The sequence below is a fragment of the Syzygium oleosum genome, unplaced genomic scaffold (genome assembly GCF_021117445.2).
Source record: "Syzygium oleosum isolate NSW1041296 unplaced genomic scaffold, Sole_v2.1 Sole_v2.02, whole genome shotgun sequence".
NCBI classification, from domain to species: Eukaryota; Viridiplantae; Streptophyta; class Magnoliopsida; order Myrtales; family Myrtaceae; genus Syzygium; species Syzygium oleosum.
This window is the reverse complement of record NW_026607486.1, coordinates 13,056,907-13,083,165: the sequence shown is the minus strand read 5'-3', so window position 1 is coordinate 13,083,165 and position 26,259 is coordinate 13,056,907. Positions and strand designations below refer to the sequence as shown.

Sequence of the window (26,259 nt, the reverse complement as noted above, 5' to 3'; positions counted from 1 at the left end):
TCCAAGCCAACAATATGAAGAAGAGACCCCTGCAAACATCCAGAGTTTTACATCATCCAATTTGAACAAAGAATTCTCAGCCAGCCTCACGTGCAAGTTCACGCTTCAGGCTCGTTCCTAGGAAAGGAAACAAATATTGGACTTCCAACCAAAGATGAAATTGAACGAGAACTGTGGACATGGGGAAGAAAACAAGAATTTCTCGCACTTTTCAGCTAACCTCTGCGCTGCATTGAGATTTTCTATGATACAATGCTGCATCATGTATTTACGATGCCTTACACTTGTTTATGACGTTCGTAAAGTAAAAAGGCAAAACACATTTTACAACGTTAGGACGAAGTGTATCGTAGATTTAGTAATACAATAAGCCAAAGATCACTCTGAACACGTCACGATAAACGAAAGTTGCCACTTTGTAGCTGAGAATCAAAGTCATTTCAGCGGAGTGGTTGTTGGAATGATTTTCATCTAATTCGTCAGAAAACATACAAGAACATCAATTATTCCAACTTTATATGACTCGGTAATCTCTAGAAGCAACAACGACCACAGATGCATCTTATCATTCGCATAATAGTTTGCATGGCTCTCGTGATTCTGCAGAACAACCAATATCTCATGCGTGAAAGTGTGAAAAAGCTCAGATAAAGTTGAGCTGCTAGCTGGGGGAACTTTGGAAATACATGACTCATCATGTGATCAGATGATAGTCGAGAATAAAGCGATCTTCTAGATGAACAGAAGCCAGATTATGTACATATAAAACTCCACCAAAATGAGAATGCTTGACCGAGGGACAGCTATCAACCTGAAATAATGAATACCAATAACATTATGAATCGTAACAAATCAAGAATTTCTACGAAAATGGACACGATAAGTAAGCCAAGCTTTCAAAGAACCGGACCTGAAGAATCAACTCTGATCCTGAATTATATGAGTTTGCATAAAAGCAAAAGCATTCGTCAGATCGTTTGATTCTAGCCAATACACTCATTACCAGTAATGAGGGACAAGTAGATATAGTGAATAGGTGTGCTGTCTCGGGACAATAAGGCTAAATGTATCTTATCAGTAGGAGAAATCCATGATCGGGTCAATTGGGAAGAGTGGACGAGGTCAAGGTGATGTCGAAACACTAGAAGACATTGTTAGTCAGTCAGTTGTCAATAAAGCGTAATCCTACCAACGGGGAACTGAGTCAAATGCCATGTTCTTCTGCTGAAATATTGCTTTCATGAAGTTTTAATAAAGTCATTGGAGATATTGGCCCACCTGGGAAAATTAGTGTGACCATTTTCAGGAGAACGGCCCAAAAAAGCTCCAGCCACTAAAAATGAATTAAAAGATACAATATAGCTGAAGGAAAAGGAATTTTCATTTGGAAACAGTTAATAATGTTGTTTTGGCCTCGGAGAATGACTATTCACAGGAACAGCCTTTCTAGAACAAACAAGCATAATTTTTCCATGTACATCTCAATTGCATGTCAAATATACAAATCTAATGAAGAGTAAATTGATTCCTATCCAGCAAATTTCCTTTCATGAAGCTAAACATCATTAACTTTACTAGCACTATAGGAGCAAAAGTCGGTCAAGGTAGAGAGCCTTTCTTCTTCTTTTTCATATGATGAGGAGGCTTGCTTAAGATAGACAAACCCCCCAATCATGAAATATGCTACTAACCTCATAGACCAAATAATAACAAGTTAAAACACAGGTGGGTGACCAAAACATAGGATTGTTTGCGCTCAGTGGTGTCGATCCCCTCTCTGCCTCATCGCACATCTCCTTGCTCACAGCCACCAGCTCACCATGGACGTCCTTGAGCAGCTTTGTCCCCCCCTCCCTCTCCTTGCAACCTCCGTGCGGGTGATTCAAGACCACTGCGCAAATCGCTTGCACAGAGGAGGTTGCCTAAGCCTAGCAACATCCAAGGCTGAAGGTGTGACCTCATATCCAGCTCTAAGAGTACGCACATGAGAGAGAGAGAGAGAGAGAGAGAGAGAGAGAGAGAGAGAGATGGGACAGAGGCAGTGAGGCGCGTGGCAAAACCAAGCACGACCAACCAGGTCTAAGTTAAAATCAGAGGGGTTGAAATTTGAAAGGCTATCAAAATACTAAAATCACAATCACAAGGCTGGTATTATTAGATGCATGTGCAGTATTAGATGATGCACATACATGACCCTTTGTATCAACACCTATCATTATCTATTTCTTATTCACCCTTATGTGATTATATACCAGTAAATAGAAGATTGATGTACTATAGCTTGCAAAGAGTAGAACATATCTATAAAGTATTTCATGATATCATAGATATATACATGAATACTTATACCTAGGTGTATGTTTTCAAACTACAAAGACTGTTGTCATTGTCAATCAAACTCATGATTTAAATGCTTCTCATACTTGGATTAATGCAACATTTACTAGACAAGAATGATCTGTTGTCCGATTAAAATGCATTAGCATATAAGATGATGTTTTCTCTGTTCAAAGGTGCCTTTCTTTGTGAATGATAAAGGAAGGCTCAGTATTGCTTGAACTATAATAGACCAATCAAATATTTACTCTTGCTGATTCTATGTATTTGAATATTGCAGAAATTACTCTGGCCTTTGTATCACCTGAATTAAATGGGCCTAAAATGAGATTTTCCTCAGCGGTACTTAGATTCGTTTAATATGATGAGCTAACACAAGAAAAACAAAAAGAAAGGCAAGGCAGTGCAAAGACAAATTAATGATTGCAATTCTTGCAGGTCATGGACGGAAATTAATTTCCCTTGAGCAAGGTTGGGGAAGGAGAAACCATGGATAAGCCACATTAGCCCCAGCCCTGTAAAGGATCATGCACTGCTCTACTTAAAACACATTCATCATTATCTACAACGGTCATGCTACTTTACAAAGCATTAAATTTAAGATAACTGACTATATCTAAGTAGGCAGACAAATATGCTAGAAAGTACCTGCAATATTGCACCCATTCAAATGCCGAGTCTTCCGACCAAAAAAACATGCCGAGTCTAGCATTCAGACCAGTCCCAGCATTCTGCACTCCACACTGAATGGTGGGAATGACTGATTAGTCTCCAACTTGGCAAATAATATCCTTCAATAACACATTTCAATGATGAATCTACCAGCAGTTGATGTCATGCGCCGGGATTTGAGATATAAAATAAATCTCTTCAATAAGTGAGACAGCTGTAGAAATCAACTCTCAGTCTCTGGACAGTATTGAGCTCTGCCTTTTTTTCTCCGTTCTTGCTCTTGAAAAGCAAACTGAAATTTGAGGTACCAGATTGTTGTACTAAACTGATGTTGAAATTTCATTGTCAACTCATGGGTGAAACAGCTCATACCTCACAAGAAGTTCTAAATTTTCTCCTGCAGAATCCTCAGGTCTGGAGGAGAGATAGGTGATGATCCTGTTAAACTATGTTTCAAGTTTAAGCCTGTGAAAGAAACCCGATCCAAGAAAGAATTCCAAATCTGAATAGGACTTGTAGTTTGACATCCGACACTCAGACCGAACCACATAAATCTCTAGTGTCCTTATCGGTTCTCATTGATTTCTCTGATAATTTCTTCTTCTCGCATTAGACTAAATTGCAAGATCCATTAGTTTCTGCGTTAATTTCACAATAGATCCTATGCCAAATTTTAAATTCCCAATCACCAATAATCAGCACAAGAACATGCTCCATTGTGAAAATGATGGAAGCGGTTGATATCTCTGATGATAATTTCTCGCGGCACAACCTTTGATATCAGCTTTATTGCAGCATGGCAGTCCACGCATATTCGAAGATTTTTCATAATACGTATAGGGTTTCCATAGGGCATTTTGATAAGCGCAAATGCTAAAGCTAATCTTTCACTGTGTAACCACAGCAAGCGCTCCTTTTCTTCATCTTCAACAGCAAGTAATATAGCACTACAATTAGGGACAAACCCTTCCTTTTTGGCTTTCATGTTCAACCACTCCAACATCCCACTGATTAGCTTCATATCAGGATGTGAAGTATCCCCAACGGTGAAGTAATGGACTGTTCCCTGATATTCAAACCAACTTAACCCTGGTTCCTTTTTTATGCCTCGTCGTTTCATTTTTTTCCTCACAGCAGCGACATTCTCCCACCTCCTTTCATTTGCATAAATGTTGGACAAAAGAACATAGGCTGCTTCATCATGAGGTTCCATCTCAAGCACACGCTCTGCTGAAAGTCTTCCCAGCTCAACATTATGATGGATAACACAAGCCCCAAGCAAAGCCCGCCACACCATGACACTAGGTTCAAATGGCATCGCCTGAATCAATTTCATAGCCTTATCGAGATAGCCTAGTCTTCCCAAAAGCCAAACCATACAGGTGTAATGCTCTACACAAGGTTCAATGCCATAGTTATGCACCATAGAATGAAAATACCGTTGACCTTGATCCATAAGTCCAGAATTGCTACATGCTGATAAGACGCCAACAAAAGTTAGCTTATTTGGTCGAGATTTGCTTGCATTCATCATCTCAAATATGTTTAGAGCCTCTCCACCAAGACCATGCATAGAATACGCTGAGATCATAGTATTCCATGAAACTTCATCTCGTGCATGCATCCGATCAAACATTAGTCGAGCTTCTTTGATGGCCCCACACTTGGCATACATATCTATTAAAGAATTACCAACTACTGTGTTCTTGTCATAAGTAGTTTTGATGGTCAGAGAATGGATCTGGTTTCCTGGCTCCAGAGATGCTAAGCCAGCGCAAGCACGAAGAGCGCTAGAATATGTCACTTCAGTTGCCGTCAGTCGATGATCAAGCATATTTGAGAACAAACTCAATGCCTTCTGACCCTCACCTATTTGTGCAAAGCCAACAATCAGAGTGTTATAAGTCACATCATTTGTAGCTTGTGATTCCTCAAATATTTTAACAGAAATGTCAATCCTTCCACTCTTAGCATAGACATCCATTAGAGCATTTGAGACAAACACATCCGAGTCAAGACCAACCTTGAGGACGTTACAGTGCACTTGCTCACCCAATTGTAAAGACTCCATAGTGGCACATGCCTGCAACAAACTTGCAAAGGTAAACTGATTGGGGACGACAAATGCTCGTCTCATCTGACAGAAAAGCTCCATCGCTTTTCTACTCTCACTAATCTGAGCATACCGCCCAATCATAAAGCTCCAAGGAATTACGTCTTTCTTAGGAATCTCTTCAAAGACCCTCCGTGCGCCCTCCATGTCACCCAATCCACTATACAATTCTAGCAATCCCACACCTACATGTACATCCAGCTCATAATGCGTTTTCAGCGTGCATCCATGAACGCTTCTCCCCAAGTGTATAGTCCCCATACCAAGACAAGCCTTCAAAACACTGACAAAGGTATAGTTATTTGGCTTAAACCCAACAATTCTCATTTGAGAGAAGAGCCCCATGGCCTCTTCGAAGCATCCATTCTCAGCACAGCAGGAAATGATCCCAGTCCACGAAACCATGTCCTTGAAAACAATCCCACCAAAAACATCCTTGGCGCAGGAAACAGATCCACCCACAGAGTAAGCATCTATCAAAGCTGTCCCAACAAATGCATTCGGATCATGGCCCAACTTGCAAATGCAGGCATGAACAGCCCCACCCATGTCTGCCCTCTCCATACTCACAAGCAGTTTCAAGAAAGTAGTAAAAGCAAATGGGTTCAGCTCGTGCCCCTCCCTATGCAGCTTAACGAAAAGCTCGACGGCCTCGCCAAACCGGAGGGCCTGCGCTAAGCCCTGGATCAACGTCACAAACGATATGGTATTCCTCTCGGGCAATTCGTCGAACAGTGTCCGTGCATCCCCCAAGAGCTCGGACTTCACGTACGCATTGAGAAGGATGTTGGAAGCAAACAAGTCCAGGCAAGCACCCCGCTTGATGACGTCGCAGTGGAGAGGCCTGGCCAGAATGGGGTCGCCGCTGCGGATGCAGTCTTGGAGCATACTGGCGTAGGAATGTGAGTCGAAGTCCGAAGTTGGAAGCTCCGAGTCGTTTGGACATTGCTCGAGCAGATGGGCGGCTTGGGCCGAGAACCCACATGCTGACGGGTGAAGGAAGCTATTGAGTGCACGACCACCGCATGGTGTCGCAACGCTCACACATCGCAACGCTCTCGTGCTCAGGAATCTGATCATGCGACCGTGTTCCTCTGCTCAGGGAAGAACCCAGTCCCGCATGCCAGGTGTTCGATGTTCGGTTCACGTCGTCTCTTTTCGGCATGTATTTTCGATCATGGACTTTTATACTATATGGACCCGATCTATATCTATTCAAACGCATTATTACATAATAATTCATAATCATTACTAAAAGAAATCCCTTATAAAAATCAGCCTAAGCACGTTAATACGTAGAAGAGAGGAAATGAGGTTTGTATAAAAAATGGAAAAGAAAGTAATATAAGTCGGTAGGGTAAAATATCATTGTTTTTATCGATACAAACAATCTTGCATTTTTCGAGACCATGCGTGACTTTCGCATTTTCAATAAAAAGCAACATTCATCCTTTCCATTTGTTATTTCGATTATTTCGATCGGCTTAAGGTTGTTTTTGTCAACTCAATAAAGGCACCTTCCGATCGTGCCGATGGCACGAGCTTACATACACCTGATCGCGAGCTCGGCGGCATGTTTAGCCCCTGCTCGAGCCCGCGAGGCTTGAAGCGCGAACCGGGGTTTAGCCTGGAGAAAGGAATTTCCCTTTGTGGGGCCTCCGACTTGCCTACACAGGTCCCCCCCTTGGACCTTGGGCCTGTTTTTAGGCCGTAGTTAAAAACGACGCAGTTTTAGGGACTCGAGATAAGGGTGACCCGACGCATACGGCGGCGTTTCGGGGCGGGAGCAATTAGGGTTTCTGAGGCAGACCATCTTCTTGAGGTACTGCTCTATATATAAACCAACATCGCTTACGCATCGAAGTGCGGCACTCGTCTTACGTGTCTCTTTATAGATCTGAATCTCCCCATTCGATACGACGCCTTGTTCTGTTTCTTCTTCTTCTTCTCGGGCTGGCTCTGATGTTTTCGTTGGCGTGCGTCCTGCGTCGTCCTTTCGATACGACTATTTTCTTGTTTGAATCGCGAGTTCGCAGGTGCTGTGAATGAGTGAGGGGGGCTGAGCAGATGATGAGAAACGATGTGATTGAATACTGATTGGATCACTACCCCATGAAGTTTCACCAAAATCGAGCTTTTTAAAACTGATGCTCAAGCTCACCACCTTCTCCTTTCTTTCTCTGCCTTCTCATGGAAAATTTCGTTCTTTTTTTTGGGTTCTTAATTTTTCAGCCTCAATGCACGGTCAACTTTTTGCCGGATTTATTTTTTCTATTTTTTTTTTTTGGGTCGAATGTTGGGGGAATTAAACCACATTAATTTTTTTTTTCAGATTTTTCAGACTTGCAAAGCGAGCTTGTAAATTGCGTTAAGAATCGGAATCCCAGTTAATTGCAAACATAAAAAAATGAGATTGCTCGATCGCCGTGTGTAAATGAATTTGCCTGAGCGGTCAATCGTTCGTCAGGATACATTCAGGATTTGATTGATCTTTTTTCCGAAACTTAATTGCACATTATTAGATGGACAAAATGATCGGAACCATTCGTACAAATTTCTCAATATAAAAAATGCCAAATGGGAGTATTCTCCTTTGGAATGGCATAAACTGCATAGTAGCATTTCCTTTTCATTTAGATAAAGAGATTGGATACATGGTCAAAGCTTTTTTGAGCAAAGTAAGGCTCGAAGGGCTTGGTGGATAAGTAGTCCAATTTCTCTCGGCAGGCTTTCGTTCGTTTGGGTTTATGCAACCTAAACCGTAGGCCGGTTGTGTATATCTGACGAGCGCGAGTGCAAATCGCTTTATTTAAAGAGCTCTTCAACTCAATTTCACTTGGTTGAGGATGTCTCATCATCATCCTTTGTCAAATGTCATTCCATTCGACCCTCTTCATTCCTCATGTGAACTGTCACATGCTTACCGAGAGAGTTAAACTTTATGCGCCCATTATTTGGCGAAGCTAAAGCTGGGACATGGAATCCTGAACAGAATTTTGATGTTTGGGAAGTGCCCCCTTGAGGTCTTCTCTTGCCCCCTGATGTAACCCGCCAAAGTCCAAGCACTTAAACTTATCACCATTAGATTGAGCTCAAATCAACCTAAATCTGAGGTCACTACGCGACTATCTACAATCAAATCGAATAAGTCGAGGATGTTGATCATCCCACGGAGTGAGCTCGGATTGAATATCCAAGCCCCGTTTTCATTTTAATCAAGACGATAATGTCGCATTCGAGATATAGGTGGAAAAGAAAATTACCCAATCAGTTCTACACTTATCGTGCGCGGACGCCAATTCAGTTTCGAACTTTTGCAATTTTTTGCCAATGGAGTCCTAACCCTTTCTCGCAGTCCTTCCGGCCAGTTTATGCTTGAAGTCACCGACGTGGTGGTCCAATCATTGCCGACCGTCGGCCGAAATTGGAGAGAAGGATTACGCAGAGGTTTATGGCTCAATTGACGAAATTAAAAAATTTGAGATTGATTCGGCATCCGCACGGGATCGATTGGGTAAGTTCTTCGCAGGGTGGAATTAGGCCATTAAGCAAAAGTGTGTCTGCTTCTTTCTCTATGAAGTGCACGTCCTTTCCTCATGTTACTCGATTGCATCAAGAAGCACGAGCACGTTGCTGGTGCGTATCACATGGGGTTGGGCCGGTTGGCCAAGAACAGCATTAGCCAGAAAGGCAAAACGTTTTGTTGGTCTACGTCGGCACCGTGGAGAACCTTCGTGGAAAGCGGGTCTTGCGGATGCATGGGGAAAAGGGGGACTCAGATTTATAGAATGAAGATGGAGATTATAGTACTTTTTTTTTTTTTGTGACATGGAAGAAATGAAATGATCTTTGAATAAGGTACGGCTGTGTTTCGTCGGAATTGCTCCGGCGACGAAATATCATTTGCCGAAAGTAGTTCTTCGGCTTTTGATTAGAATGAGCCGGGTCTTGTGGTGATTCCGGACAAAAAATATCCAAGCAAATGAAGGAATCAACAACTTCACTTTGGATAAAATTACACGAACTCGATTCGTGCCAGAATTTAATTGACGACGGGATCCAGAAGGCGTAATCATTACAAACAAACCAAACGTAAACAGACCCCGCTAGAATTTAATCAACGACGAAACTTGAGAACATAAAGATATCACGTTAGAATTTAACCGACGACATGACACCCGGGATAGAGATACACGCTGGAATTTAATCAACGACGCAAATACGAGAACTACTATTACGAAAGTAAAGTGCAAAGTAAAGATACCGAAAGATAGTAAATTTGTTTGATTTATGCAATGGGCTTTCAGTTGAACATTTGACATTATTTACAATGGTTATGCCTTTAACTACGATTTCATTTTGATGGTGACTGGTGATGGTCCATCGAAAACTGTCTTACGTTGGCATTGCTCCATGGCTCTGTCTTTTAAATCGCGTGGCTTTAACATTCAAATGACAACTCTTCCTTCAAAAAATGTACATCCATTTCTTCCTAATTTCAATTACCTCGCAGACGTGCCTCTGTGTTACTCTATCGGTGGCTCAACTACTTTTGGATTGCTTTTCTTTAAAGTCACCGTGACCAGCGACCGGCCAAGGAAGAAGAAAAATGAAAAAATTTAAAAAAAATTCGAATTTTTTCGTAATTTTTCCTTGAAAATCAAATCGGATATTGAACCATGGAAAATATTTTCCAGTTCATTTTCGGGTCTCAGCCGAACACCAGAAAATATTGTCATTTTTCTAAAAAATGACTTTCTAGAAAACATTTTCCAGAAACGTCACATTTTCCGCGAAACGAACGGAATATTTTTATTTTATTCATTTATCTAATTATATTTTTGTTCTTCCACTTTTTTTAAGCATGGAATTGATACCTTGATTAAGCTATACTTCCAAATCAATCCATGAATGCATCCCTCGTGATCTTATTCTTTTCTTTTGTTTTAAACTTCTTTTGATTAGCCTTGGAAAGTATTACGTAATCAACTCCAAGTTTGAGTGATTCATTCCTTGTTTTTTTCTAATCTAAACCCAATTGTCATATAAATATAAAATTGGGTTAATATCACGAATAACCTCAAACTAATAAACCTGTGACAAATTTACCCCAAACTAATTTTTTGATCACCAAAAACCTCAAACTGGTATACTTGTGACAATTTTACCCTCCGTTGTTTCCTTTAAATTTTATCGTCAAATTTCTAAATTGGATGACATGTAATAAATAACAGGTGTATTAGTTTAGATTTTTATCCTCCGTTTGTTACACGTGTACGAGTTTGTGATTTTTCGTGGTATTAATCCAATTTAACGGAGGGTAAATTTGTCACAAATGTATGAGTTTTGGGTTTTTCGTGATATTAACCCTATAAAATTTAGGTCGAGAGATTGGAATTCTAGGAAACTATTGTCAAATGATATCGGTAATACTAATAACCTCTCTGTTATTTAATTCGCATTCCATAGTGTGGTGTATCTAGAAGAGGTCCTTCATATGTTTTATTTGTCATGGCCCCCCGCTAGTGACACTACTCACGCATTTATATATTTATATTCACATATATTAGTTTGTCAATTAGGCTCTTAATTGGCTTTTCTCCATAAATTGTTTTTTTCTTATAATAATTCAGTTCATTTTAGCAAATTAAGGTATAAAGAAAGTCTGACGAAGAAATTACTTTCTCTCGAAAAAATTAGTTTATCATAATTTTCATCAGCTCGCTAAGATTCTTTTTATGCGATCGTGTCTTTTTTATTCAATTCTGTCTACAATCATTCATGTTTCGTCATAATAAAAACAAATATACACATAATTCGCCGTACTCCGTCGTCGCCCGATACCGTACGGAAAATAATTGTTTCCTATAAATGGAAAAAAAAAATATTGATGCTATCATCAAAATGACTCGGAAATGGTTAAAATTTGTGCAATTGTCTAGCCTTGACGACAACAACATATAACAAATTCTCAACAAACGAAGTCATTCTCCAAGGAAACAACGGTGACATTAAAACTACCGTCAGCTGAAGAGTCGTTAAATGAAAAATTATGTTCGATCAAAGAGAGATAGAGAGAGAGTGTGTGTTTATGTGACGTGCAAATTAAACAGATAGATTCGTGAAGATGGTATACAATAATCGTATAGCATATATCGTATTACTATACATGCGGCCCTTAAAATCAAACAAATAGATACATATCTTCACGAAACATCAGGGACAGAGACGGACATGGTGTACATACGACATAGGTACGACACGTATGGTTGACGAAATCCACCGAAGAAGTATATAGACAGCAAAGGACGAGGCGAATACTACATACATCTACTTCCCAGATCCTGCGAATCAACACGTGCGGTAGCCGCCGGCGGGCCCAATCAGCCGCCGGCCAAAAAGGCAAACTACGATCATACGCCGTAGCCCACTTCATTAACTCCTCCGACGAAAGGGAAGGAGCAAAAAAGAAACAAAGACAAAAAAAAATAAGAATAGTCCACCTAACTCCTAAGGGCGACGACGCCGTAGGACGACTGTATGCTTCTTAGACTCCTTCCTTCCTTGGCATTTTTTCCACGTGCGGGAAAGACCGATGGCTCGCCTCGGCTCCTTCCTCGAGGCGACGCGCTTTCACTTGCCGCGGGTGTAGGGGGACGCCGAAGTAGTCAACCTGCCACCACATTAAACACGCGCGTTTGTTTGGTCAGTCGACGACGATGATTTCGGACCGAACGACGCGCACGCGGTTCGTTCTCGGAGAAGAAACGACGCCGTCGCGGCTAAAAAACACATGCGACGACCCAGTCGAAGCCTCTTTCGGTGGATGGGACGAGGGGGGCGGAAACGGGATTTCCTCTGGGCGGAGGACCGAACAGCAAATTTCGGGGCGGCAAATTCTTCTTTCTTTTTTTTGGGGGGAGCATGCGCGGGGCCGATGGGACCGAGGCGCCTTTTTGAAACAGTCCGATGTTCGAATTAGAGGAGGACCGACCACGACCACTACCGTCGTCCTCGACTTTAACATGGCTTAAGGAATCTTAGTACTTTTTCTTATCTTCTTCCTATGGGGTTTCCCCTAATTTAAGGAACGTGTTTTGCTTGATTTTCCATTTGCGTCGTTGCTCCCGACGGTTCACGCCTCGCGCATAGATGACGACATTTTTCCAAACTTGGTAATGTTTTTCTCCCCCTCGTAATTTCTCGGATTAAGTAAAAAACCACCGCCGTGAAAATTAGAAGAACTATCGACGCTAAATTAAAGCCAACCCAAATTCGAGTTTCTCGTCTATTTCCACTAGCAAGCGAAACTCTAGCGCTGCCGTCGCTCCAACACTCTATGAGCAGTGAACAAGTTCCTATTTTTTTTCTTTTTTTCTCGTACGCCCCCCTACATCACCGGCATGATCTTCTTCAGATATTTTAAGAATGTCCATCTCGATCTAATATGAGCTAAGGAATGTGCACAAGACTTCTAAATTCTTTTCTCCTACATCTAGAAATACGTAATGGTTAATCTCTTGTTGCTACGACGCCACCCGCTCCCTATGTCGCTAGGTAGATCGATCAGTGACAAAAAATAATTAACTGGTTTTAATTATACCAAAGATACTTAACCCGATCTTTTTTTTTTTCCGGGGAATTAAATTAAAGATCCTTCAACTCTATGTCCGGAGCTTGTTTGTCATGCATCATCGCCTGATAAAAAATATAATTATAAAACTCATTTGGTAAATTATTAGTGAGGACAGAGTTGCAGATCCAATTATTTTAATTTTTAATCTTATTTTCTATTTCCTTATACTATAACTAAATAGTAGAGTCGTGGGAAAAGGACGAAATGCCAGGTGTCGAAGATCCCGACCGTCCGTCCGATCCCCCCCCCCGACACAACAAAACAAGTGGAAAAAAAAACGATTGCAAAACGCCACGTTTCTTAAATCTTTTTAAAATAAGTTTTAATGTATTCATACCCTTCTTCATACCACGTGCTAATTAATTAGAAAAAAAAAAGAGGGCAAAAGCACTATAAATAAATAAATAAATAAAAGTTGAGGGGGCAGTACCTCTCTTTACGTTTCTCGAAAAATCTCTCCAGCGACCTTCTCCCCCTGATCGGGAAATCTGCAAAAAGTAAAATTAAAGCAAAAAAAATTAAAAAAAATGAAACACCATGAATAAATAGATCTAGATTATTCATCGGAAAATATTTAGGTGTTCGAGTGGTACGACACTTTGTATAGGACTTATGAACGATGTAAAATGCGTTCGCAAAGACGGATCGATACGTCCCGGATCAATAAAATCACTAGCAGATTGATCGATCGATCGATCGACCGACCCGACTCGTTTTCTCACACTGACCTCCGTTGCCGAGCAGCTGCTCTTGGCCGGTCGGGGTCGCCGCGGACTCCGGGCTCTCCGGTCCGGTGGATTTGGGGATTCCTTGGACCGCAAGTTTCAGGATGTTCTCCACCTGAAACGAAACACGAGGCCGCCGCCGATCAGAACGACGACGAAAAAGGAAAAGCCGTCGGCGAAAGGAACGGCATTTACTCAGTTCAAGCTCAATTAGCTAGGAAAAGGGCGCCGGACGGCGAGCAAAAGAACCTTGTTGGGAGGGAGGTCGAAGACGGCGACGGTGCCGCCGTAGAAGATCGTCAGCGGAGCCACTTCTCCGTGGGTCTCCAAGCTCGGCCTGCAGCGAATTTTTTCACAGGATTTTAAATTCTGGAACACCACCAAATCCCAAACAAAAATTGTTTTTCAATTTAATTTAAATTTTGCGGTGAACGCACTTCTGATTTGTTATTTTTCCCAAATCATTCGAAATTTTCGCGTACAAATTTTTCGTAATTTCGAAATTTGAATGATAATTTAAAATTTTGTTTAAAAAGGTGACTTGTTAAAAATCAGGGGCCCGGAATATGTCAAAATCACATCGTCCTCGATCTGCAAACAGATTCCAAATCTCTCCGTACGAAACGCTGACCTGACAAGAGGGGCATAAACAGGCAACGCAGCAGCTGCATTCTGGTCCGCCTTCGGGGTCGAAGGCACCGACCGACCCGCCGCGCCGGAGGAGGCGGCGATCACCGACCGGAGGAGCTCGGGGTGGATCCTCGAGATGGCGCTCTGCATGCCTGTTCCAGAGAGAGAGAGGCGCGGAACGCGATGAGAAGAGCCCGCCGCGGGACCACCCAGGAAAACCCCAAAAAAAACAAAAAAAAAATAAGAAAGAACACGAAAAAGGGCGGAGAGGCCGGCGACGCCGGACCGACCTCGGAAGCTCGAGAGGCGGTCGAGAGGCCGGCGCTGCTGGGGCCGAGGCCCGGCGGCGGCGGCGGCTGAGACGGCGGGGGAGGAGCCGATCTCCTTCTCCGCCACGCCGAGGAAGTCGAGCTCGACGGCGTCCCTGGACATCATCTCCTCCTCCTTCTCCTTCTTCCCGACGGGTCGCGAGGCGGAACGAATGCCGGTCAAAAAGGCGCAGGCGAGGGCGAGAATTATAGAACGAGGATGAGAGAGAGAGAGAGAAGACTGAAGAGAGATGATGAAGGAGGGGAATGGAGAGGGGCACGAGTTACATATGAGGAATAGGTCAGGAAGGGGGAGGGGCGATGGCAAGATTGTAAATAAGGGGGGGGAGGGGGCGGGGGCGCACGTTTTCCACGTGGTCTGTCTTGGAGAGAATAGGCAGCAGAGAGGGAGGTCCGAACGTAAACTACGGCAAAAGCAGGTAGAAAATAAGGGAGGGGCAAGTAGGACTAGTATAGGTCTTTGTCCAACTCCCGTGACTCAATTTACTACTCTCCTTCTTCCCCTTTCTTCTTCTTTTTTTTTTTTTTTATATATTTTTGGCTCGAGCGAAATGAATTCGATTTGTTCGGGTTCACTTGGGCTATGTTCGTTTCGAGAGATGCCGTTTTCTTGAAATATAATACAATTTTTTTTTTGTTTGTTTTTTTGGTAACCCGAACCCCCGCACGGCCGACAAATGAGGAGAAACTCAAAAAGACGCTAGCTAGCAGACCCACCACCACGACGTCACGCTTAAGAATCCCTAACGCCAGCGCTGGGATTCGAACTCCTAATATAATACAATTTTCGTTCGGCCAAAATCTGAAAAAGACCCAAAAAATTATTTTTCGCTATTTGGTATGGAAAATTTGATTTGATTTTCCTTTATACATTACTTTTAATAATTTTATTATATTTTTTCAAATCGATTTTTTATTTTTCTTTTTTCTTTTTTCTTTTATTTCGTTTTTTTTTTTCCATTCTTCTTCGCCGACGATCGGCCATAGTATGGCGTGGTCGAGCTTGCTCGAGGCTGGCGAGGTCGCTCGCCGCCCTTTGGTGACGCTCGTGCGTCGCCGATCTGCGAGGCTCGAGCCTGGCCGCTAAGGCTCGAGCTCACCACAGGCTAGCGAGGCTCAAGCTCACCTGTGGCCAGCCACCGGCGATCGATCGAAGACGAAGAAAAAGGAAAAAAGAAAATAAAACATAATTAAAAAAATAGAGTTTAAAAAAAAATAAACATAAAGCAAAAATAATTAAAATGAATAGTAAATGAAAGATGAGGGGAAATGATTTCATCTTTTTGAACGTGTTTTCTCTATTGATGAAAAATGTTTTCCTTGATTTATTTATTGTATGTGAGCTAAACACTAGAAAATAAAAAAAAACATTTTTCTAGAAGTTATTTTTCACGAAACGAACTAAGCCTTAAGTTGATTTACAAATTTAATTTATAGTTTACAAGTTAGGCCGTTGTTGGTTCTTGAACGCGGCCTGCATATGTAAAACGGCAGCTCGTGACAAGACACCTCGCTTGATAAAATGGTTTTCTTAACTCGCCGTCGGTAAGTCCGGCATCGTGCCGCATGACTCCCGCGTGTTGGGCGCATCGCACGTGGGTCGAAATGGTTTTAGCCGGATTAGATGCGACGGAACCGGGGATACCATTTGAGAATCCGTCTATCCTACAGCTGGTCTGACCGCTGCGCAAAGGTGGAGAGATGGTCATGACGAGCCTAACGCCACCATTTAATAGCGACTCCCACCCACCGCGAGGTTTGTCTTTTCGAAGAAAAGGGGTACACTCATCAAATGGTGGTCACGCTCTCAAACGAAGGCGAGAAAGAGAAAGAGAGAGAGAGAGAGAGAATGCCCATCATGGGCAAACCCCCGTGGTGGCGTCGCTATTTATGACTACCTTGGCAGAGCCGCCTCTCTCTCTCTTCCTCCAATGCCTAGCGGAGCCTTATGGGGTTTTTACTTTTCATAGATAAAGAGAACTATTCTTTTAGTCTTTGTGTAACCCTTACGTGTGATATTATATCCGGGTTATATACATGGTCTATGTCTGGATATATACCCGCTAGGAACACACCCTCGAGCACCGAATAGGACAAGGTCGTTTTGTATGACCTTTACATTTTGTACGTTCAACGTAGCCTTGCACTTTTTGTCAATCGAACATCATCTATTTAGGATGTCTCGATACTGTTAACATCTTCTTCTGTTTTTTTTCTAAATCTCGTGAGCTTGGAATTTGACCTTTTGTTCGAGAAGAAACACTCAAAAACCTTACGATATTTACAAACACCGACACGCAAATTAACATGTGATTTTTTTTTGTAACTTTTAGGAAGATGCACATTTTTATGTGCATACAAAAAGACTATGAACTCTGTGTATTTTCAAATTGGTTATATCCTGAACTATCCTTGATTTTTCTCTATCATGTTCGCTTATACTTTAGAAGGGGCGTTGAGCGGATTCTTACATAATGAATTGCATTGAAACGAGGTACGAAGAGGTCGACGTGGCATTTATGCAAATCCCGAGAATCCGATCTTCGAATATCAGTGATCGTTGGATCGCGGAAGACCAATTTGGCTAATTTCAAGTGCATGGCAAATTACTTGAAATATGACTACACGGGGAACTCCCGGCTATTGATCTCCAATCGAAATCGACTCATCATGAGCTCATCTACACATACTTATACATAAATCAAATTTCGCAATTCTAAAAATAAATACAAATGATATGCGAATTCATAAAAATTGCACGGCATGGTAGAATACCTAGATAATTCAAATTAAAGTACAGAAGAATCATGCACCACATGCTTTTAGGTGGGACTCACAATGGAGTATGTCCCTATCCAATGTTTTTAAGTGCGGTTTGGTCATAATGGTGGCTAGATCTTTCCTTCCTTCCTTTCTTTTCTATTATTTTTTTATACGAGTTAGTCGATTGTTTGTCTTGGACGAGGAAGCAATGTTTAAAACGTTGTTCTAAAGGCGTGACGTGACAAAATGGGACAATGCGCTCTAGAAGGAAATTATTTGGTTGGTTCTTTTTAGAAAAATGGAGCGACTGCCATGATATCGTGCGCTGAAACTTCGTCATCTTTCGGTCAACAGAAACCCTAAAGAACCGCTGATCTGTTGGCGGCCATTATAGAGTCAATTAAGCAAAGATTTGAATGATGAGACGAGATATGTTTTTTTTGGTCAGAGATGAGAAGTGATGCTGAGAAGGGCAAATCTTAAGCATATTAGGGAGAGCCTTGCCAGAGGACGCTAGGTCGGCCCTCATGGCCTTCAAACACACGGCATCTAGCGAGGGAACCTCGCCGTTTTGGGCAAGGCACGACCTCGCTGGATTTGACGAGGTCGACCTTGCCCATGGCCTGCAAGGCACGATCTGAGCAAGGCACGACCTCGCTAGATTTGACGATGTCGACCTCGCCAGCCCAACCCTAGCAAGTTCAACCTAGCCCAGTAATGCGAGGTTCAGCCTTGCTGGCCACAATGCAAAAACAGTCAAAATAGAAGGAAAAAAAAAAGAGAAAAAAATAAAATTATAAAATATTCATAAAAACTATAAAAAAAAATTATAAAAATTGTTTACGTCAGCGATTTTCAATTAAAATTAGCTGGATGGTCTGAATTGACACAAATGCAAAAATGTTTATGACTCAATTGGCAAAAAAAATGTTTAGGATTAAAATGGCATAATTTCAATAGGTTTATGACTTTTTTGATAATTTTCCAAAAAAAACTAGTTAGATGATGCCCTGCGAGTATCAAATCTCTAAAAATGAATTTTTTCGATAGTTGATGAGAGTAATCTAATATACAATACTACCAGATATAAATTTTTGTATTAAGCTTTAACCCTTTTTCATATAAAAACTAACGTATGTCAAGTTCCAGGGTTTTAACATTACAAATCCTTCTTTTTTTAGCAAAAACTGCCCTTCTTAGCAAAAAAAATGAAATCGATATCAAAATTTTCTAACAAAGCTCGAACTAAGAAACCTCAGCTCGAATACTTACCAAATTGGTTTTACTTCAAAGATGTGGTGATTGCATTTTAGAGTAATGTCATCGAAACGAAGCTGGTACTGCACATGGATCACATTGTAAACGAGCATATTGAGTGAGTCTCACTCGTGTTGTCTAATAAGAGTCTATCGCATTACTTTACAAATTAACTTTTATAGCTCAAGCACGCCCATTGGGACGTGCTTTTTGAGAATTTTATATTATCGAAGTACATATACGAATTTTGTTAACAAGTGCCCCAACATCTCAATAAAGAATGCTTGTCAATTTCCAATCGACCGTTTTTCTCGTATTATGTGTAATTAATGTACAAAACTATTTTCTGATTATGCATGATCAACAAGTGTCCCGAGCATGCTCATTAACAAGATCCTAAATATACTCAGACTTATAAAAAGCCATATACAAAAACTCCACGTCAATATTTGTACCTTTTGAATGATTTTAGGTATTTCAAGTTAAAGGACAAATTAAGGCGCATGAGTTGTATGACAAGATTTTGTGGAGCTACTATCAATTGTTAAGTTGAACTTTGAATAGACCTTTGCATTGGACAAACTGTTAGATGAAGCCATGTTTTGTTACTTAGATATCTTAACACTCCGCCTCATGCTTAAGTTGGATTTTGGTATTTAACTCAAAAAAAAAAAGCTTGATTTTGGCCTAATACTAGGCATGAAAATATATTATGGGGAGGCAAATAAGGGTACGAATGGTAACCATTCTGCTCCAGAAATCAAATTCTTGCCAGAAATTGATTTATGGAGGAGAAATCTGTTTGGTAAAACATGACTAATTCTGCTCCAGAAATCTATTTTGATTTGTTGATTTTTTTTTGCACCTAAAAAAATTTAAATTTTACTCAAAGTGGGTGGCCACATGTATTATAAGCCATTTTGTAAAGTTTTGAAATTTTTTATTTTTTTAAATTTTTTTTTGGCACCTAAAAAATTTTAAATTTCACTTAAAGTGGGTGGCCACAGGTATTCTAAGCCATTTTGTGAAGTTTTGATTTTTTTTATTTTTTTTTATTTTTTTGGGCACCTCAAAAAATTTAAATTTTACTCAAAGTGGGTGGCTACAGATATTCTAAGCCATTCTGTGAAGTTTTAAATTTTTTTATTTTTTTTTATTTTTTTGGGCACCTCAAAAAATTTAAATTTCACTCAAAGTGGGTGGCCACAGGTATTTTGAGCCATTTTGTGAAGTTTTGAAAATTTTTATTTTTATTTTATTTTTATTTTTTTTGGGCACCTCAAAAAATTTAAATTTCACTCAAAGTAGGTGGCCACAGGTATTTTAAGCCATTTTGTGAAGTTTTGAAATTTTAGATTTTTTTTGGGCACCTCAAAAAATTTGAATTTCACTCAAAGTGGGTGGCCACGGGTATTCTAAGCCATTCTATGAAGTTTTGAAATTTTTTTATTTTTTTGGGCATCTCAAAAAATTTAAATTTCACTCAAAGTGGGTAGCCACAAGTATTCTAAGCCATTCTGTGAAGTTTTGAAATTTTTGATTTGTTTTTTTGCACCTAAAAAAATTTAAATTTCACTCAAAGTGGGTGGCCACAGGTATTCTAAACCATTATGTAAAATTTTTTATTTTTTATTTTTTGATTTTTTTTTTGCACCTCAAAAAATTTAAATTTTACTCAGAGTGAGTGTCCACAGATATTCAAAGCCATTTTGTAAAATTTTAAAGTTTTTTATTTTTTTTTATTTTTTTGGGCACTTAAAAAAATTTAAATTTCACTGAAAGTGGGTGACCACAGGTATTCTAAGCCATTCTGTGAAATTTTGAAATTTTTGATTTTTTGATTTGTTTTGGCACCTCAAAAAATTTAAATTTCACTCAAAGTGGATGGCCACAGGTATTCTAAGCCATTTTGTGAAATTTTGAAATTTTTGATTTTTTGAAATTTTTTATTTCTTGTAAAAAAGGAAATTTGGGCTACAATGCGTTCCGGAAGAGAGAAGCTACTTTGTAGCTTCTCTTTTTTGGGCCAAAACTCATTCTGGAAGCAAAAATTCATTTTAGAGCAAAAAAAAGAATGAAGTTTTACCAAACGCGTTTTTATTCCGTAATGCAAAATTGCTCCGAATGCATTTCAAAATTATTTTAACAAACGCATTGCTTCGGACGCATTCCGGAGCGCACTTCGCTCCGAATGGATTCCATGCGCGCCCTAAGAGGCTTGAAAAGACTTCTTGCACGTTTTTCTTCTTGCTACAGTACTGTTACAGTACTGCTACAGTGATGAACAATACATTGCTACAGTAATAAGATATGACATCAAGAAATTTGAATTTCATCTTCTTGTACATCATTTTGTAGTTGAACTAGATATGTCTTCTTTCTCCCAAATGCTGAAATTCAAATAAAAGCAAATTTCTTATCCTCAACTCTTCAGAAGGGCAGAATGGTTTTCAAAGTTGCAGAAATTTCCTGACGAGAATCTTTCTCTCAAACGTATTTAACGATTTCGTTCGATGAACGCATGATTTGGTAGTTAAATATTTTAACATGTATATTTTCAGAAAAGTTGGACACCCTAAAAGAAGTTTTATCAGACGGACCGGTGTGACAAAAGGAAAAGTACTTCTTCATGCTTTGTTCGCGAGGGAGGAAAAGTTCAGGAGCAAAACTTCCCTTCCCCGTTCTTCTCGCAACCCGGTACCCGAAGAAATCGTTAGTCTTGCTCTTCGCTCCGGTCGCCCACAGTATCGAGCGCAGATGCGGTGACGATGGTGATTATAAGCGACTAAACGGGATCTTCACAAATGAAACGCGTGCGTACTACTACTCTACGTCAAAGCCAAACTGCATAAAGCCGAAGGCCTAAGACTAGACCCGTTCTTCGGGGGACTCGCGTGATGAGACCTCTCGTGGGGCCTTCCGGGCAGTCAAATTTTCTCGTGCCCCGAGTCATCGAAAGAAATAAACTAATAAAACAAAGAGAAAAATCAGCAGCGAAATGAAGAAATAATCGACATGGGACTAACGAGAGATCCAAAATGATCCACGTATAGTGAGGGTTGTTGGAGATCGGGGGGGCAAACCGTCCTTGTTGTCCCGCGCGGCTCGTGAGATGCAGCAGCAACATGGAAACTGTGTTCCGTTCGGGGAGTTACCACCATTAAAGAAGGAAACCCGCCCAAAAGTCAGCAGCAGAGAAGAGTGGCGCAGCTGTCGTGTCGTGCCGGGGCTAGGTCGGTAGCGTGATCCGCACGCTCAAATCTCGAACCGAATTGAAAGAAAGCAAGCAAGCATGCACCCACGTGATGGAATTGAAATGCGCTTTTCAGCCCACGTGCTTTAATTCCCGGAAAGTCGCCGTCGGTTAGTTCGGTCCGGTCGGGTTCCCCATTTTTCCGGTCTCCCCCGCGGCAGCAGCCGGCAAGGGCACGGCGTACGAGGGATTCCGCGGTGTTAGCCCACGGCGCGCATTTGGATGAGTTGTTTTTTGTGTGCGTGTGTAATAAGCTGTGTTGATAAGTTGTTTTATGTTGAATACTGCGGCTCAAAGTTCTTGCGAAATTCAAAATTTCGGATCGAGCATGGGGAGATCAAGGTGGGTCGGAGACCGTGCTCGGAGGTGCCCGTGGTGCGAGGGAGGTTAAAGTCTTAGAGATTGGCAGGCCCCGGGAGCGCTACTAAGCATTGGGCGGGCACTGAGGCAAGGCCTGAATAAGCCTATCGTGATTGTGTATGTTCGAGGCTAGTGCTCGAGTGTCACACCCACCTCCTAAATATGAGGTTTAAAGGTTTGTTTTGACCAATTTTTTAAATTACGCGTTAAAGCAAACACGAGTTTTTACCATAAGATCTCTATGAAAAATTGTAAGAGAGCACTTGGGAGATAGTTTTGGATATGATTTAGGGCTGGGAAACACTTGGACGATTGAGCAATTTGTACTATGTAATTCTCCATATTCATAGTGGATTTCTCTGTAACTAACTCTTACTGTGGAGTAGGTACCATATACACAAATCGAACCACATAAATATTTATTGTTCTTTGCCATTGATTTCTCTTATTTTTTTCTTCTTCTCCCATTAGACTTGAAGCAAGATCGGTTAACTTTTGTGTTATTTCGCAGTAGTTAATTCGCGATGATGACTTAATTCTTGTTATGACTGGATTTATAATAATCGCTATTGCGTACATGACCACCACCAAATGCAACACTCAATAAGATCGCCCCACCGCTGGATGCGGCAATACCAAAATGATGTAGTGAAAACGAGGATAACGCAAATCGCAACTCGCATATAAGACGCAACACGCACGAAGTGCACAAATAAACTCTCGACATTGATCTCAAAATTCCATGTCAAAAAATCATATTAACAAAACGCTCGCAAAATTATGCGAAGGCGCAACATGTTCGAAGCACACAGAGATTTAATATCATCATCAAAATTCAACGTCAAAAAGTTGTCTTTATAACGTTAATAGAATCAATATGGGAACTTTAAACCGTAACAAACTCTAAAGAAGTTAATTCAAAGATAACTATAAAGATAGGAATAAATCATCTAAGATTTTATTCTAAACTGCCTAAGATGTCATATAGAGAAATGAAAATTTTATGAGGATCTTGGTGAATACCCGGCCCGAGTCAGAAAAGTTAGCCTTGGCAGTGAGGGGTAGAGAGGGTGTGTGTGGTGCACATTTTGGATGTTAATCTGTGTACTTTAGTTATTTTGCTGTGGAATATACCTTTCTCGGCCTTTCGACTAAGATCGCGATTACGAAAGTACCTTTCTCGAAGCATGTGCCACACGCTGTACGTGTTGTAGACTGATTAATGCATAAAAAGGGAGGAAATTACCTAAAAAGTCATAAACCTTTGGTACGTATACCAATTCAATCCTAAAACTTTCAATTTGGCTAATTGAGTCTTAAATATTTTGAAAATTTCTCAATATAGTCATTCCAGCTAATTATTACAAACGCTGGCCGATGCTGCGGTGGAGGATATTTTGAATTTTTTTTCAAAAAATTCCGAATTTGTTATAATTTTCATTTATTCTTTTCTTTTTTTTTCCTCCTTCCCTGGCCACCAACCGATGGAGGAAGAAGGAAAAAAAAAAGAGAGATAAGAAAGAAAAAGAAAAATTCAAAAAGAGCGACAACGGGCGTTGACTTGGGCAATTATTTTGAAATTTTTTGCGAATTATCGCGACAGAAAGGATGTTTCCAATTAGGGTGGCTATGTGTAGAAAGAAATGTCGATCGCTATTCATTGAGCGAGTGTTATACAATAAAGTGGGCAATTTTGAAAAACTAAGAGTGAGACAAACGACACTTTTTTTGTTAAGTATACACTTGCATTAGCAAAAGCACGAGGAAGAACGTTGGGAGTTAGGAGGAAGAGCACTAGGAGTTCTCGTTTCAGATGTTCGTGATCGGATAAGGATGCCATCCAAGTAATTCAAAAGGAAGTGGGACTAACTATGTGTGTAGTCTCCGGTTGTCAACCAAATGATTTGTAAAAGAAAAATGACAAAAGCAAAGGAGGAGAGACTTGTATCCTCAGCGGAGGGAAAATTTGACCAATCAATCATAAATCTATTGTACGGATATCGATTCGGTCATAAACTTTTCGATTTTATCTATTTATTCCTAAGCCTTCATGCGAAACTCCAACATAGACCTTCCGATCAATTCTTGCCGGAAATCGTTGATATGACAGTCTACTGTTCTACATGACAAAATGCCATGTCAGTGATTTTTTGTGAGAAATGGTCGGAAGGACTACATTAGAATTTCGCATGAACCTTTTAGGATTAAATTGATAAATTTGAAAAGTTTGGGACTGTGTTAATTTTCGTACAACAGATTTAGAAATAATTGGACATTTTCCATCCTGATAGTATACCTATCAAACGGGTGAGTCGGGTCGAGTCGAAAGTGGTCAAACCAAAATTGACATATTTAAACCATTTTGATCAATTTCCATGCAACACATATCTAGTAATCAATACCCGAACCCAAATTCGACTCAACTCATATTGTTAAAACAATCATAATATGAGAAAACTCATACCTAAATTAAGGTGAGAGGATGGAGTGAGTAAGTGCGAGATCAAGTGAAGGCGAGAGAGAATGAAGACAGAGTCATAGAATTGGGTTGAATTTAAGTATGTTGTTGTTGGATGTTTGTTTGTAAAACAAACAAAACAATGCTTTTCCCTTTGTCCCACATAGGAAAGTTTTGGGTAAGTGGGCCATTTTATAACTGTGAGTGTCTTCTTACTCCTTAGAGTGAAGACAATGGGGTGTGTGCTAGTCCACACAATACCCGCGTGCGAGTGCGCGAATAATTGCGCGATTATTAGGCGCACTTTGCACTTTGCACGCTTGCGCGGCCGCGGTTTAATTAGCTCTAATCCCTTTATTTTTTTATTTTATTTCGTAAGGTTATCTCCTTAATCTTTATTAGTTGAAAGGTTGTTTTTTGTTTATTAAATAATTTTCGAAAGTATGAAAATTCGGAATTTTATTTATATATATTTTTTATTTTATTTTATTCCGAATTTTACATGTGTCTTTTCAAGACAACTTTTGGAGATTATACTTGTTCAGTTTTCAACCTTTTCCGAAGGGTTGCATTTGTTCAGTTTGCAACTTCTTCCGAAAGAATATCTTTGTTAGCTTTGCAACCTTTCGTGAAGAGTTGCCTATGAAGACCGATTTCTATATATGTCAGTTTTTGGCAAGAAGGAAAATCAATCAATTTTTCAAGTCTTCTTTCGAAAAACTACAGCCATCATTTTCAATTGTTTCCTAAAGAGATCCTGGAGAAATACTAGAATTGCTATCTAGTATTCTCATTTTGAGACTTTGTTGTATCCTGGAGGATTTTTGCCGGTGACCATTAGCAACAATTGTGGGGCAAATAAATCCTTAAGGAAAGTGATATCACACCTCAAAGTCCGACTTAATTGCTCTCTTGATTCGAAGCCATTCAAATTTTACAACAGTTGTGAACCCTATTGACGCTTATGTTATCTTAGGTCTTATCATTTTTAAATCTATTTATCATCTATTTACTGAATATATCTAATTCATATAATAACTCAATTTATCAAATATGGACCTATAACCCATTGTGAAAGATTTACCTGGCGGAGCATGAATATGAGATCTCGAAAAATAGGGCAAAAATCATATGACATAAAAGAAGTACAGAGCGCTGGGAATCCGCAAAATCATGTCATCTCCTTTTTCAGGAAGAAAGATCGATGATGCTCATGGAATAACGCCAAGCCAACCAAAGCCAAATTTGAATGCTCAACCAAAAGAAGAAACAGGAAAGAGCGACTCGGGACGACCAAAAGCCCCCACCACACGACACACGACACACGACAGGACGCAGCTGAACAACGTGATCGAGCTCTCCACGGCCATTTCCCCGCCATCGTCGAGTTAGGTCGATGCTCAGTCGCGCCTAATCTTGGCGCGCGGGACCCCTCCTTCTCGCGTCTTTCCTCGAAGCAGGCAGATGTCAGAATGCGCCTCTTCTGCAACCCCATCGAGCTGACCCAGCTCGACACGTTTATTCTGCCAGATTTGTGGGTGGACAGATGCGCGACGATAAGCGACGTGACAGGAGAAGGAAGTCCCCCTCCGGTTCTGGAGAAACGTGTTTAGCGAGGATTGACTTTTAGGGCTCGCGAGTGAGTTACGAGTCAATGATGGTGGAATCAGATGCCTAATCTTGTTTGATTGAGCTCTACTTTCGTTGGTTCACGGGAACTCTAGGC

General features: G+C 40.6%; 2 protein-coding genes and 1 non-coding gene across 3 annotated transcripts; 1 reads left to right on the top strand and 2 right to left on the bottom strand.

The window, feature by feature from the left end:
* Positions 1-208: 208 nt before the first annotated feature.
* LOC115681906 (putative pentatricopeptide repeat-containing protein At5g13230, mitochondrial) lies at positions 209-6,408 on the bottom strand. The gene is made up of 3 exons (XM_056308844.1): positions 2,986-6,408; positions 687-811; positions 209-600 (listed from the first exon to the last, which is right to left on the bottom strand). Exon 1 carries the CDS (start codon positions 6,200-6,202, stop codon positions 3,695-3,697), a length of 2,508 nt encoding a protein of 835 aa, XP_056164819.1. The 5' UTR covers positions 6,203-6,408; the 3' UTR covers positions 209-600; positions 687-811; positions 2,986-3,694.
* Positions 6,409-7,183: 775 nt separating this feature from the next.
* On the top strand, positions 7,184-7,276 carry LOC115681915 (small nucleolar RNA SNORD36). The gene has a single exon (XR_004005835.1). It is a non-coding gene; the product is annotated as a small nucleolar RNA SNORD36 (small nucleolar RNA).
* A 4,115-nt stretch (positions 7,277-11,391) lies between these two features.
* LOC115681788 (protein TIFY 9-like) lies at positions 11,392-14,582 on the bottom strand. Its single transcript, XM_030605863.2, has 6 exons — positions 14,404-14,582; positions 14,115-14,265; positions 13,733-13,820; positions 13,487-13,598; positions 13,189-13,246; positions 11,392-11,795 (listed from the first exon to the last, which is right to left on the bottom strand). Exons 1-6 carry the CDS (start codon positions 14,546-14,548, stop codon positions 11,756-11,758), a joined length of 594 nt encoding a protein of 197 aa, XP_030461723.1. The 5' UTR covers positions 14,549-14,582; the 3' UTR covers positions 11,392-11,755.
* Positions 14,583-26,259: the final 11,677 nt, after the last annotated feature.